This window comes from Hyperoodon ampullatus, assembly GCF_949752795.1.
Source record: "Hyperoodon ampullatus genome assembly, chromosome: 4".
In the NCBI taxonomy this organism is placed as follows: Eukaryota; Metazoa; Chordata; class Mammalia; order Artiodactyla; family Ziphiidae; genus Hyperoodon; species Hyperoodon ampullatus.
Window position 1 is genome coordinate 39,507,090 of NC_136917.1, and position 14,801 is coordinate 39,521,890.

A 14,801-nucleotide genomic window follows, 5' to 3' on the forward strand; every position below is an offset into this window, starting at 1 on the left:
AAATAATGTATCTATGTATCTACCTTCATTGGACAGAAATAGGGGTGCTCAGTGGAGGAAGGATTCACTGTGAAACTGATCACTTACCATCTGTTTCCTTGACCTCTTCAATACAAATGTTTTCAGATTGCTCAGCTCATAGCCTCAACCCAACCAGCCAGAAGGGCCCAAAGAGTACAGAGGAGGAACATGAACCACAAGAGCACCTGAGCTTGCAGAGGAAGGAGCAGAACAAGAGAGGAAGCCCCAAAAGGGTGGGCGTGTCTACACTCTCCATCTCCCCAGCACCTTTTTCCGGGCCCTCATTACCTCCCTGTTCCTCAGGCTGTAAATGAGTGGGTTGAGCCTCGGCACAGAGATGGTGTAGAAGGTGGAGATGGCTCTGTCTCCCGCTGGTGTTCTAGCAGAAGCCTTCTGCATGTAGTTAAATATGCCTCCCCCATAGTAAAGGCCCACCACAGCCAGGTGGGAGGAGCAAGTGGTCAGAGCCTTCTGTTACCCTTCAGTAGAAGGCATGCTAGTCATAGCCGTGAGGACTCGGGCATAGGAAGGCACAATGATCCCCAGAGGCAGCAGCAGCATGACCACACAGCAAGCATAGATGAAGTGCTGGAAGAGCGAGGTGTCAGCACAAGAGAGCCTCAGCAGGGTGGGGATCTCACAGAAAAAGTGATCCACCTGTAGAGAGCCGCAGTAGGGGAAGCTGAAGACCACGCCCACGTCAATCACGCTGTTGGCCACTCCAACCATCCAGGACACCAAGGTCATCAGACAACAGGTCTTCCAGTTCATGAGCACAGAGTACCGCAGGGGGTGACACACTGCCACGTACCTGTCATAGGCCATGACCGCCAGGAGGAAGCACTCAGCTCCTCCTACCATGACCACTGAGAAGACCTGAGCTGCGCAGCCACCCTGAGAGATGAACTTACTGCCCGAGAGGAAGTTGGCTGTCATCTTGGGTACTACCGTGCCATTCAGGGTCAGGTCCAAGATAGAGAGCTGGCTGTGAAAAAAGTACATCGGGGTGTGCAGGCGCCTATCGCCTTGTCTGAGCTGGAGGAAGAGGATATTGCCAGCCAGGGCGGCAGCAGAGGCCAGAAGGACAAGGGAAAAAAGGAAGAAGTCATATGGTGAGTAGCTGAACAGACCCAAAAGGATGAAATCCGATAGGGAGGTGTGGTTCCAGACATCCATGGCCTTGGCCCTGAAGAAAAAATAGAGGAGCAAGCATAAGAACAAAGCAACTTACCTGGCATCTGCATCATACAAGGAAAATAACTGCCTCCTGTTTCTTCTACAGGGCAGTGCCCAGCGCACTGTCATAGCCCCATTCTTTCCTTCTGCAGTGAATATCCATTTGCTCTCAGATGTCCTCAGGATTTGATCTTATTTCTCTTGAAAGACTAGGGAGGACTTCCCTGGTGGCGCAGTGGTTGAGAGTCCGCCTGCCGATGCAGGGGACACGGGTTCGTGCCCCGGTCTGGGAAGATCCCACATGCCGCGGAGCCTGTGCGTCCAGAGCCTGTGTTCCGCAACGGCAGAGGCCACAACAGGGAGAGGCCCGCGTACTGCAAAAAAAAAAAAAAAAAAAAAAAAAAAATCTACAAACAATAAATGCTGGAGAGGGTGTGAAGAAAGGGAACCCTCTTGCACTGTTGGTGGGAATGTAAATTGATACAGCCACTATGGAGAACAGTATGGAGGTCCCTTAAAAACTGAAAATAGAACTACCATATGACCCAGCAATCCCACTATGGGGCATATACCCAGAGAAAACCATAACTCAAAAAGACACATGCACCCCAATGTTCATTGCAGCACTATTTACACTAGCCAGCTCATGGAAACAACCTAAATGCCTGTCGACAGACAAATGGATAAAGAAGTTGTGGTACATATATACAATGGAATATTACTCAGCCATAAAAAGGAACAAAATTGGGTAATTTGTAGGGATGTGGATGGACCTAGAGACTGTCATACAGAATGAAGTAAATCAGAAAGAGAAAAATGAATATCGTATATTAATGCATATATATGGAATATAGAAAAATGGTACAGATGAACCAGTTTGCAAGGCAGAAATACACAGACATAGAGAACAACGTATGGACAGCAAGGGGGGAAAGGGGGATTGGGGGTAGGATGAACTGGGAGATTGGGATTGACATATATACACTAACTAATATATATAAAATAGATAACTAATGAGAACCTGCTGTATAGCACAGGGAACTCCACTTTGCTGTACTGTAGAAACTAATACAACATTGTAAAACAACTATACCCCAATAAAAACAAAGTGGGGGGGTGGTGTAGAGTGAAATTCTCTCCCAAGTATCGAATGTATCTTTCTGGGTATATTTTGTGCATTTAAAAACCAGTACATACATAAATCCCTTCCCCATGTTTACACAAAAGTTAGAACACTATAAACACTGTTCTACACCTTGATTTTCTAATTTTTAGTTTTTTATTTTAAAATATATATAATGTATACAAGAGATTTATATATGTAGTCTTTCTTTGCTAACTTCCTGAGATGGAAATTAGACAACTGATTTTCTGCCTTTTTCATTTTAAAATATATCCATTTAAAGTTATGAATTTCCCACTAAGCGTAGCTTTACCTATATTCCACAAGTTTGGACATGTCATATCTTTGTTATCTCTCTTTTCAAAATATTTTAAAATTTCCATTGTAATTTCTTATTTAACTCTTGGGTTACTTAGAAGCTTATCCCTTAATTTCCATATATACGAATATACTGTTGACCTGAAACAAATAGACTCCAGATATTTCTCCAGCAAAGACAGATTTATTCAGGATCAGCAGAAAATTGCAATTTAAGGTCTGCTACCATGGGGAGCCATATGCAAGTGCCCTAACAGCAAGGGAAGGAGAAAATTTTTTTGTTTTAACATCTTTATTGGAGTATAATTGCTTTACAATACTGTGTTAGTTTCTGCTGTATACAAAGTGAATCAGCTATACGTATAAATATATCCCCATATCCCCTCCCTCTTGGGTCTCCCTCCCACCCTCCCTATCCCACCTCTCCAGGTGGCCACAAGTTGGGAGGGGTAGAGCAAACAGAATCCACAGCTTTTCATCTGCTGAGTCCTTGTCAGGAAAGAAGTTTTTCTTCTTCCTGTTGGGCTCTGCTATCATGGAAGGGCATGAGAGCTCCCCCTTCTTGTCTCACAGCTCTATTTAATTGAGTTTTCTGTTTACTAATTTTTCATAATACATATAAATGGATTTTCTAGTTTTGTTTATTTGTCAATTAATTTCTAGTGTAATACTAGAAGAATATTGAAATCTGTCTGATTTCAAGGCTCTGAAATATGTCAAGACTTGCTTTATGGAACAGCATGTGATCAATTTTGGCAACTGTTGGGTGTGCACTTGAAGAGAATGTGTGTTTTGTGGTAGTTGGGTACAATTTTCTACTTATGTCCACTAGGTCAAGTTGCTACTTTAGTTGTTCAAATCCTCCATATCCTTACTGGTATTTTTGTTACTGTATTCTAAAGTTAATAAGACGTGTGCAAAAATCTCACATCATGCTGTGAATTTGTCTATTTCCACGTTTAGTTCTTTCAAGTTTCCCTTCATATAAGGCCACATTGTTACATACATTTAATTTTTGTAATTTTAAAAAATTTTTTTATCTTTAATTTTTTTTGCAGTAGTCCTTATTGTTTATCTATTTTAAATATAGCAGTGTGTACATGTCAATCACAAACTCCCAATCTATCCCACCCCTCCACCCTTCCCCCCATGACCATAAGTTCATTTTCTAAGTCTGTGAGTCTGTTTCTGTTTTGTAAATAAGTCCATTTGTATCATTTTTTTAGATTCCACATACAAGCAATATCATATGATATTTATTTTTATCTGTCTGACTTACTTCACTTGATATGATCATCTCCAGGTCCATCCATGTTGCCGCAAATGGCAGTATTTCATTCTTTTTTTGGCTGAGCAATATTCCATTGTATATAGGTACCACATCTTCTTTATACACTCATCTGCTGATGGACATTTAGGTGGCTTCCATGTCTTGGTTATTGTAAACAGAGCTGCAATAAACATTAGGGTGCATGTATCATTTCGAACCATGTTTTTTTCCAGATACATGTCCTGGAGTGGGATTGCTGGATCATACCGTAGCTCTATTTTTAGATTTTTAAGGAAGCTCCATCCTGTTCTCCATAGTGACTGTACCAATTTACATTCCCACCAACAGTGAAGGAGGGTTCCCTTTTCTCTACACCCTCTCCAGCATTTATCGTTTGTAGATTTTCTGATGATGGCCATTCTGACTGTTGTGAAGTGATACCTCATTGTAGTTTTGATTTGCATTTCTCTAATAATTAGCAATGTTGAGCATCTTTTCTTGTGCCTCTTGGCCATCTGCATGTCTTCTTTGGAGAAATGTCGATTTAGGTTTTCTGCCCATTTTTTGATTGGGTTGTTTGTTTTTTGGATATTGAACTGCATAAGTGGTTTGTAAATTTTGGAGACTAATCTCTTGTCCATAGCATCATTTGGCAATATTTTCTCCCATTCTGTGGGCTGTCTTCTCATTTTGTTGTGGCTTCCTTTGCTTGCAAAAGCTTTTGAATTAAATTCTGTCCCATTTGTTTATTTTTGTTTTTACTTCCATTACTCTGGGAGACAGATTGAAAAAGATGTTGCTGTGATTTATGTCAAAGAGTGTTTTGCCTATGTTTTCTTCTGAGTTTTAGAGTATCCAGTCTTACATTTAGGTCTTTAATCCATTTTGACTTTATTTTTATATATGGTGTTAAAGAATGGTTGTTTCATTTTCTTACATGTACATGTCCAGTTTTCCCCTCACCATTTATTGAAGAGACTGTCTTTTCTCCATTGTGTAGTCTTGCCTCTCTTGTCATAGATTAACTGACCATAGGTGCGTGGGTTTATTTTTGGACTTTCTATCCTGTTCCATTGATCTATATTTCTGTTTTTCTTCCAGTACCATACTTTTTTGATGACTATAGCTTTGTAGTGTAGTCTGAAGTCAGGGAGTCTGATTCTTCCAGCTCCGTTTTTCTTTCTCAAGATGTTTTGGCTCTTCAGTGTCTTTTGTGTCTCCATACAAATTTTAAGATTTTTTTGATCTGTGAAAAATGCCATTGGTAACTTGATAGGGATTGCATTGAATCTGTAGATTGCCTTGGGTAGTACAGTCATTTTAACAATATTGATTCTTCCAATCCAAGAACATGGTATATCTTTCCATCTATTTGTGTTGTGTTTGATTTCTTTCATCAGCATCTTATAGTTTTCAGAGTACAGGTCTTTTGTCTCCTTAGGTACGTTTATCCCTAGGTATTTTATTCTTTGATGCAATGGTAAATGAGATTGTTTCTTTCATTTCTCTTTCTGATCTTTTATTGTTAGTGTATGGAAGTGCAACAGGTTTCTGTGTATTAATTTTGTTTCCTGCAACTTTACCAAATTTATTGATGAGCTCTAGTAGTTTTCTGGTAGCATCTTTAGGATTTTCTATGTATAGTATCATGTCATCTGCAAACAGTGACAGTTTTACTTCTTCGTTTCCAATTTGGATTCCTTTTATTTCTTTTTTTCTCTAATTGGCTGGGCTAGGACTTCCAAAACTAAGTTGAGTATAAGTGGTGAGAGTGGACATTCTTGTCTTATTCCTGATCTTAGAGGGAATGCTTTCAGCTTTTTACTATTGAGTATGAGGTTAGATGTAGGTTTGTCATACATGGCTTTATTATATTGAGGTAGGTTCCCTCTATGCCCACTTTCTGGAGAGTTTTATCATAAACAGGTGTTGAATTTTGTCAAAAGATTTTTCTGCAACTATTGAGATGATCATATTGTTTTTATTCTTCAATTTGTTGATGTGGTGTATGATACTGACTGATTTGCAGATATTGAAGAATCCTTGCATCCCAGGGATAAATCCCACTTGATCATGGTGTATGATCCTTTTAATGTATTATTGGATTCGGATTGCTAGTATTTTGTTGAGGCTTTCTGCAACTGTGTTAACCAGTGACATTGGCCTATAATTTTCTTTTTCTGTGGTATCTTTGTCTGGTTTTGATTATCAGGGTGATGGTGGCCTCATAAAATGAGTTTGGGAGTGTTCCCTCCTCTGCAATTTTTTGGAATAGTTTCAGAACTGTAGGTATTAACTCTTCTCTAAATGTTTGATAGACTTTGCCTGTGAAGCCATCTGATCCTGGACTTTTGTTTCTTGGGAGATTGTAAATCACAATTTCAATTTCAGTACTTATGACTGGTCTATTCATATTTTCTATTTCTTCCTGGTTCCGACTTGGGAAATTGTACCTTTCTAAGAATGTGTCCATTTCTTCCAGTTTGGCCATTTTATTGGCATATAGTTTCTCGAGGTACATATAAATTTTAAATTATTTTACCTTCCTGGTTGAATGACCCTTTTATGGAATATCCCACTATATCTCTAGTTTTGCTTTTTACTTTAATGTCTGTTTTGCCTGATATTAACATAGTTTCATCAACATTTTTTTACATTGTTGGCATAGCATGTATTTGTCCATTCTTTTGCTTTATACTGTTAATACCCTTAATTTTAAGAGAATATTATGCTTTTTTAAAAATTGAGCCTGACAATTTTCATCATTTTTTGACATATTTAGTCCACTTACATTTAGTATGATGTCTGTGATAGTTTTCTAGGGCTGCCATAACAGAATATCACAGAGTGGGTGGCTTAAACAACAGAAATTTATTTTCTCACAGTTCTGAAGACTAGAAGTCCAAGATCAAAATGTCAGCAGGTTTGGTTTCTTCCGAGGCCTCTCTCCTTGGCTTGCAGATGGCTGCCTTCTCACTATGTTTTTTCCTCTGTGTGTTTTTGCCCCTCATGTCTCTTTTGTGTGTCTAAATTTCTTCTTTTTAATAAGGACACCACTCAGGTTGGATTAGGACTTGCCCTAATAGCATCATTTTAACTTAATCACATTTATTAGGTTCTATCTCCAAATATAGTCACATTCTGAGGTACTTGGGGGTTAGAGCTTCAATGTATGAATATAGGGGGGATACAATTCAGCCCCTAACAATATCTGATATATTTCAGTTTAAACTCATAACCTTACTATTTGTTTTTTCACTTGTCCCAGTTGTACTAATTTCTCCCTGCCTTATTATTATTGTTATTATTATTTAGGTAATATTTTTCATTCTTTTCTTTTTCTCTAATAACTTGTTAGTTATCCTTATTTTTATTCTTCTTTTAGTTGTTACCTAGAAATTACAGCTGGCATACTTGATTACTAGTATCTAATCCAAATAAATATTTTTGCTACTTCCTGCTTAACATGAGGACCTCAGAACACTTTACCCATTATTTTTTGTAAAAGGCAACTCTTAGTCTTCTTACTGCACTTCTTAATGTAATCTGTCTTTTTTGATGGATGCTGTTAAATTTTTTCTTTTTGTTTTGATTATCCACAGTTTACACTATGTATTTCTTTTTATTCACCTTGCTTTTGACTAATAGAAGTTCTATGACTTGATGTTTTCCATCACTTTTGGAAATATCTTTACCACTATTTTTTTCAAATATTGTTTCTGCCCTATTCTCTTTTTCCCCTCCACTTTTGAGACTCCAGTTACATTTAAGTTAGACCTCACTGAGTCCATATGTTTCTCATGCTCTTTCCCATATTTTATGTTCTTTTTCTGTGTTTCAGCCTTGATTTTTCTACTGACTTACTGCTCTCCTCACTTGTGTCTAAACTGCTCCTAAATCCATTTATTAAGTTCTTAGTTTAGTCTTTGATTTTTTTTTCATTCTAGAGTTTTATTTGAATGTTTTCATAGATTACAGCTGTCTGGTGAAGTTATCCATCTTCTTTTCTTTTCTCTTGAATATAATAATAATAGTTATTTTAAAGTCTCTAAAAGGTAATGTCAATATATGAATCTCCTTTGAGTTTGTTTCTTTTTCTTCTCTCTTGATTTTTGGTCATTTTATCCTTGCCCTGGAATACCTCGTATTTTTCTTGAATGGAAAACATTATGAATTACATATTAAGAGATAGTCTGAAGCTCCGGATGATAATCTTTTCCTTCTGTCATGCAGCTAAATTGTCAGCAGATTTTAATTTAGCCTATGACTGACCTGTAGGAAGATGGGTCAGTATTTATGAGAATTTGTCTATTTCTGATTAATTATTATTCCTAGGGTATAGTCCTTCTGTGGTCTTAGCTGGAACCTGGGATGTTTTTGAGGGCTGTGAACTCCAAAGTTTGTCTCCCAGATCTATGAGATTACTGAAAGCTCTGCTCAGCTTTCCAGCCATTAGACCCTTTGCTGTTTAAATCAACAAATTCCTTGAAAGAAAAAGCACCACAGAACATCCAACTCATCTCAAAATACTTCCCTTCTATCTGGGACCTCAGCCTCTCAAGTCATGGTTGCTTTGCTATTGTTATGATGCCTTCAAAAAATTTTGCTTTCTTGTATTTTATCCAGCTTCTATAATTGTTCTCATTGTGAAAGTTGCTCTAATACAAATTACTCCACTATAGCTAGAAATGTTTTCTTCTTTATTTAATTTTTATTTTTAATTGTGTGAAATATTTGCCAAAACCCAAACTATAAACAAAAGTACATTCAAAGATGCCTAGTTTCTATCTGTCTTCTCCAAAATTTCTTCCCTCTTCCTATATGAAACACATTTTTATTAGTTTTTGGTTATCCATTCATTTTTCAAATTTGAAAATATAAACAAATGTGTGTATATATATATATATACATATATATAATTATCCTCCTTTCTTACACAAGAGATATCATACTATGTACACTGTTTTGCACTCAACATTATATCCTGAAGATCACTTCAGCATAGCAGATAGAAATACTTTGTGTTGCTTTTTACAGTTGTATAGTACTCCATCGTGTGGCTATATTATAACTTGATCAGACCACCTTTAGTGAGCTTTCAATTTTTGTTATTATGAAAAAAATTTGGACATGTATGAAGTTAGAGAGAATGGTTTAATAAATGTCCATGTACCTATCTCCTAGCTTTGACAATTATCAACTAATGGCCAATATTGTTTCATCTGCTCTCCCACCCACTTCTGCCTGCCTCCCTCATCTATGGATTATTTGGAAACAAAAATTCAGGAATCATATAAGTTCGTTATATGTAAATACATTAGTGTGTTTCTCTAAAAGATAAGGAAATTAAAAAAAATAATAGAATGAACATTTTTAAAGAATTTCTAACAGAGGAATATTGATATTGACATCTCATGGACATTTATGTCACAGTTACTGCTTTCTTTATAGTGTTTAAAGTTTGGGGGAGTAATTTGAATACCCTCAGACACTTGAAAAATTATTTTAGAAAATTACATTTATGCATTAAAGTAAAACAGAATACTTCTATTTATTCAAGGTAGTTTTCAAAATAAAAAAGAAGGTATCAGTTCAGACTTCCTTGTAATTTATTTGAGAAAAATGGGCATTTCAAAGACTGCGTCTATAGCCTTTAGAATCTTTAAAGATAAGGAATAATTGCTATTAATAGACTTTTCTCACTTCCCTACTGTGGGTCTTCAAGCCTCAAGCTATCTTGATTTAGGATGGATCAAGGAGAAAAACACTGAATTTGGATATGAGATTCTGTCGGAAGCCATCCTGGAGCCATTGCACCATGACAAAGTCATGAGCAACGGAAGGCGAAACTGCAAGGCAGCGCCATGCCAGGAAGGTGGACTACAGCTCCGTTGTTATGTTTTATGATAATAAATTTACATACAGGGGCAATTTTGGGGGGATGTTGCTCCATGTGAAAGAAAAATTCCTCTAGGACTCCCCCTCCTGAAACTACCACAGAATGGGAAGTACCCACTAAAGCCCCGGGGAAATAGGTAAAGAATTAAGAGCCTGGAACTAAGGGGATGTTTTTATGAAAAACACCCTCTAGTATGGAGTTATGGCCATGGGCCGGAGTTCCTGATGACGACATAGGAAATTTATGGTTCTATTATAAAGGAAGATTAATTATAGAAAAACAAATGACTAGAGCAAAATTCATTGCCAGGATAGGGAGAAAACACTGTCTCAGTTGAAGGAAACAACGAGAAAGAGCATGCAGGTACATTGTAAGTATTTTCATGGAACCATTGTAAAAGGTTGCCCATGCAAGAAGAGAAATAGGAACAAGTAGCTCCAACTTTTACAATTGAAATAATCATATAACTGCTTGACTTGGTTACTAAGAAACAACCTGTGATTAATGGGAACTTGGGGAAATATTTTAATAGGACATCTAGAAACTAGGGGATATTTGTTTTAAAAAATCTTTATAGAATATTTTGAGGTTTGATTGTGCTAAGATTGTTTGGCCATGTACCTGGTAATGTAATCAACTACAATATATAAACCTGTGATTGTAAACAATAGAGGAAGAATGAAGAATAAAGACATGAGAAAGAGAAACATGCAATGCTGATACTTTAAGAAGTGTAATAGAATTATTTCCTTCGCCGACGCTATCCATCCCTCGGGTATCCCTGGACTCGCTGGAGCTGGACTCCGGCAAGATTCAAGTTTGATTTTTAATGGACTGGATTTAGAATACTTAAATGAGCTTTAGTCTAACCACCCAACTCTTGAATATGCATGAGATATCATGAAAAAATGGGGTTGAGATGTCCTATTTAAAAGCAGCGGTTGTACAAAAATAAATGCGGTTCCTTGTTTGTACAAGGTCAACTGGAGCCTGTTCAGTATAATGAATGGTAATGTAGGCGATGTCACATGGCAATACAGTATATGTTTCCCAGGATGTAGACAGTAGGCTTGCAGTGATTCGTGGGAGGCTGAAATCATGGTGGATTGAGTATTGGGGTAGTTTGAAAGGAGAAGATGTGCTCAAGCTCGATTTTGGAGAATTAGTAATGACCGAGGAAGACTAGAGGAAACAGACATAGTACAGTCGTCCCCAGGTATACATGGGGGATTTACTCCAGGATCCCCTCTCCCCAGTGGACACCAGAACCTCTGCATGCTCAAGTCCTTTTTATAAATGGTTAAATTGCATATAACCTGTGCTCATCCTCCCATATACTGTAAATCATCATCATAATATTACTTAACCTAATACAATGTAGATGGTATGTGAATAGTTGCCAGTGCATGGCAAATTCAAGTTTTGCTTGTTGGAACTTTCTGGAGTTTTTTTTTTTTTTTCCTGAATACTTTCAATCTATGGTTGGTTGACTCTGCAGATCCAGAACCCAGAGATACAGAGGGCTGACTGTAATCTCCAATGGGGAAAAATGGTTTGAGCAAAAGTGTGGACATTGAAAACCATCAGATGTGTAAGAAGGATAAGAGGAAAAGGTTGAAAAGGGAGAAGAGTGGTAAATGCTCTAAGTCATGTCCTCAGCAGCCAATGTGCTCAAAACCAATTTGCTAGAACCCAATTCCATTCTCTGTTCTCTGGTCTTCCTGCCTCTCCCTCTAAGCATCCCCCTCAATGTGTTGCTTGCCTCCAGCTGAAGGACCTGGAAGCAAGACCATACAAAGGGGTACATAAAAAAAAACCTGTAACAAAGACACTGTTTTATGATGGTCTCATCTTATCAATAACCAGTCCTGTGGCTGGACCAGCCCTTGTGGTTCCTATTATGACTGCAACATACCCTTCAGCAATAGCCATCAGGAAACTTTGAAAAAATAGAGGTTTATTACATACACAACACACCTGGGACCACACAGTGAGGCAGCAAGTAGAGAAAGAGAAAGAAAGAGAGTGGGCCTGGGGTCCTGCTTTTACAGGGGTCAAGGGTGGGGGCCTAGGACTTTAGGGGATCACTCTTTATTAGTTAATTTAAACATAAGACCATGAATTTAAATCACAGGAAGAGAAAAAAAAAAAAACAAGCAGCCCAAATGGCTAATTACTGAAATCGACCAGGATGTCTAAAACAAAGGAGCCTCAGTGGGGAGAGGCAGCCAGGCTCTGGCTCTTTGTCTGGCAACATGGCTGGCAATGTGTTCATTCCACACAGTCTTCTTTGAAGTGGATGCCTTCAAAGAAGTGGCAATCAAAGCTTAAGTCAGGTACTTGCATTATAAAAAAAAACCCCAAAACACAAACAAACAAACAAGAAAGCCACTGTCAGAGCTTATACGACAGACACCTAAAAATATAAGGATTTAGAAGAAACAAGTTTGGTGACTTAGCCATTTGGCAGGTAAAATGCCACCATATTGGTCAGTGAGAAAATTAGTTAATTCTATAGGACATAAAGCCAAAAATAGAGAAACCATAAAATTTATCATTCAACATGAGACAGTCTTGAGAGTGAAAGGGAGTGCCATCCATGATTACACTAGGACAACAGGTATTATAACTAGACCACAGGATTGTCCACAGAAACACGTGAAGGGCACTGAGCTTAGATAAACATCTAACAGGGTTTGGGAAGACACCCAGCTCCCATGCCACCATCTGACTCTCTCAAAGATGGGTGCTTTTCTTTCCCTCCCACTAGGAGGGACAGAATCGTGTTCAGTTCCCACTTTTGATTCAAGTGCAACATCTCACCCAGCGCTCTGCATACCATAGGCCTCCAGTAGACGCAGGCTGACTTCACAGGGCAGGAAAAGGACAGGTGTGGACGGCGTAGTACAGGGAGAGCCAACTGGGGCGGTCACAGGTAAAGACCCCATGTGGGCCTGGGAGGACACTGGGGAACCATTGAAACGTGTCTGTGGTGGGGGTTAGAGCACCAAGAAACTTGCCCCCCATGCCTGTGCCCTGGCTGCCCTGTGCCCCTCCCATGACCAGGTTTCCCCACACTGTCCCACTGGCCCTTCTTCTGGTCCTGTCCGCAAGCTCCCTGTTTGGTTTTCTTCAATTATAAACTTGGGAGCTTCTGCTCCAGGGCTGGCGCTTGTGGGCTCCCCTGGGACTTCACAGCTTTCCCTTCCTCACTCAGGTTCAGTGTTAAGCACCTGCATGGGCAACGGGAGACAGTTCTGCAGCCCATGCTGGGAGGCAGCCCATGGAAGGTGGATGGGAATCAGGGGGTGGGCTCAGATACACGGATCCTGGCTCTGTCCCCATCTGCCCACCACCATCTCCTTGACTAAGTTCACTTTCTCCACACCCCTTTTGCTGAGAGGAGGCTGTTGTCTGTCTGAGGCCCACTGTCTGAGCTAGAGAGTCACAGCGAGGCTGAGGGTGACGTGGACACCCACAGCTGGGCTGAGAGGTTGGTGGGAGCTGAGGAAGGAGGTCAGAGCTGAGGGGCTCCTCTCTGACCCCTCTGACCCCGTAAGTGCAAACAAAGAAAGGAGGATGAAGTGATTTTGAGGCTGGAATCTCCTTCACAGGGTATTTGCTGAGTTTATTTTCTTCCAGGGAACCCACCTTTAGGTGAGGGTCTTTACCTGTTACCCGCCTCTCTCCTTTTTGCAGTTCCTATTACTGATTGCTGGTTATTTTGCATTTCTATTTATCAGCATTTTCTCTTCCTGTTATTTTCTGCCCCTGCTAGTTTTTAGTTTCTTTTGGGGGGATGAGGGGGTGGGCATATATCTTCTAGTGTTATGCCTCTTCTCACTTTTTCTTCCAGTCCTCTTCCTTTGATCTACTTCTCCCTTTTTCTTAACTTAGTGTCTCATTGACCTTTTCCTTTTCTCTTTCCCTCTGTCTGGATTGGGGGGCCACAGTGATGGGTTGAAGAGTTTTCTAAAGCAGGAAGACAAAGGATGAGTGGAGAGAGATGCAGGTAAAGAGGCAGGGAGGAGAGGGGAGGTAGAGTCGCTTTTTCCCCAAAAGGTGACTTGTTTTATGGTGACATTTCTAGGAAGAAAAATGAACTCGCTAACTAAACACCCAGAGAAAGGAATGACGTTACAGTGCAAGAAATGAGCATGTGAGATGCCAGAATAATTTCTTGAATTGTTTTGCATAATACAATTACTCATTCAACAAATATGTGCTGAGAACACAATATATGCCAGGCACTATCCTAAGAGCCTGAGATCCCACCATGTGCAAAAGTGGCATCAGTGAATATAGGTTTTAGTTGAGAAATTAGGAGTATAACAACATTCATATGAATTAAATGTAGCATGCCCAATGGTGTTTAGTGCAATGAGAAACATGAGGCAGGTTAGGAATGAGAAGGAAAAAAGGATTTCAACTCTAAATAGATGTGGAGGAAGGCCTGGCTAAGAAGGTGAGGAGCAGGTAAGGGAACAAGGTGGAATATACCTGGGGAGAGTCTTATATGAGGAGGTAAGAACAAGCCTTGCATCCGCCTGCTCTGTTGGAGGAACGGAAGGGAGGCCAGTGAGACTTGAGTGGAGGAAATTCCAGGGAGAGCAGAACATACATCCTTTTGCCTATGGATGCTCCAGCAACATCTATTGAGAAGGCTGTCCTTTCTCTGAGAAATTGAATTGCTTTTGCCCCTTTGTCAGTGTAGTGTATACAGAAGTAGAAATACAACGTTGCACATGAAACATATAATGCCATAAACCAATGTTACCTCAAAAAAAAAAAAAAGGCAAGCAGCAAAAAGGATAGCAACAACAATGACAAAAAGATTAGTTGGGGAGAAAATATTTGCAAACCACATATTTGACAAAGGACTTGTAGCTGGACTAAATAAAGAACTTATCATAAAGACACAGACCTACTTGAGAATGGACTTGAGGATATGGGGGGGGGAAGGGTAAGCTGTGACAAAGCGAGAGAGTGGCATG

At 39.4% G+C, this 14,801-nt stretch overlaps 1 protein-coding gene across 1 annotated transcript; it reads right to left on the reverse strand.

Annotated features, from left to right (window-relative positions):
* Window positions 1-264: 264 nt before the first annotated feature.
* LOC307052348 (olfactory receptor 2M5-like) lies at window positions 265-1,197 on the reverse strand (the record flags this gene model as incomplete). The annotated part of the gene is given in 2 exon segments (XM_079703233.1): window positions 265-495; window positions 499-1,197. Coding segments are annotated over 2 exon segments (930 nt in total).
* Window positions 1,198-14,801: the final 13,604 nt, after the last annotated feature.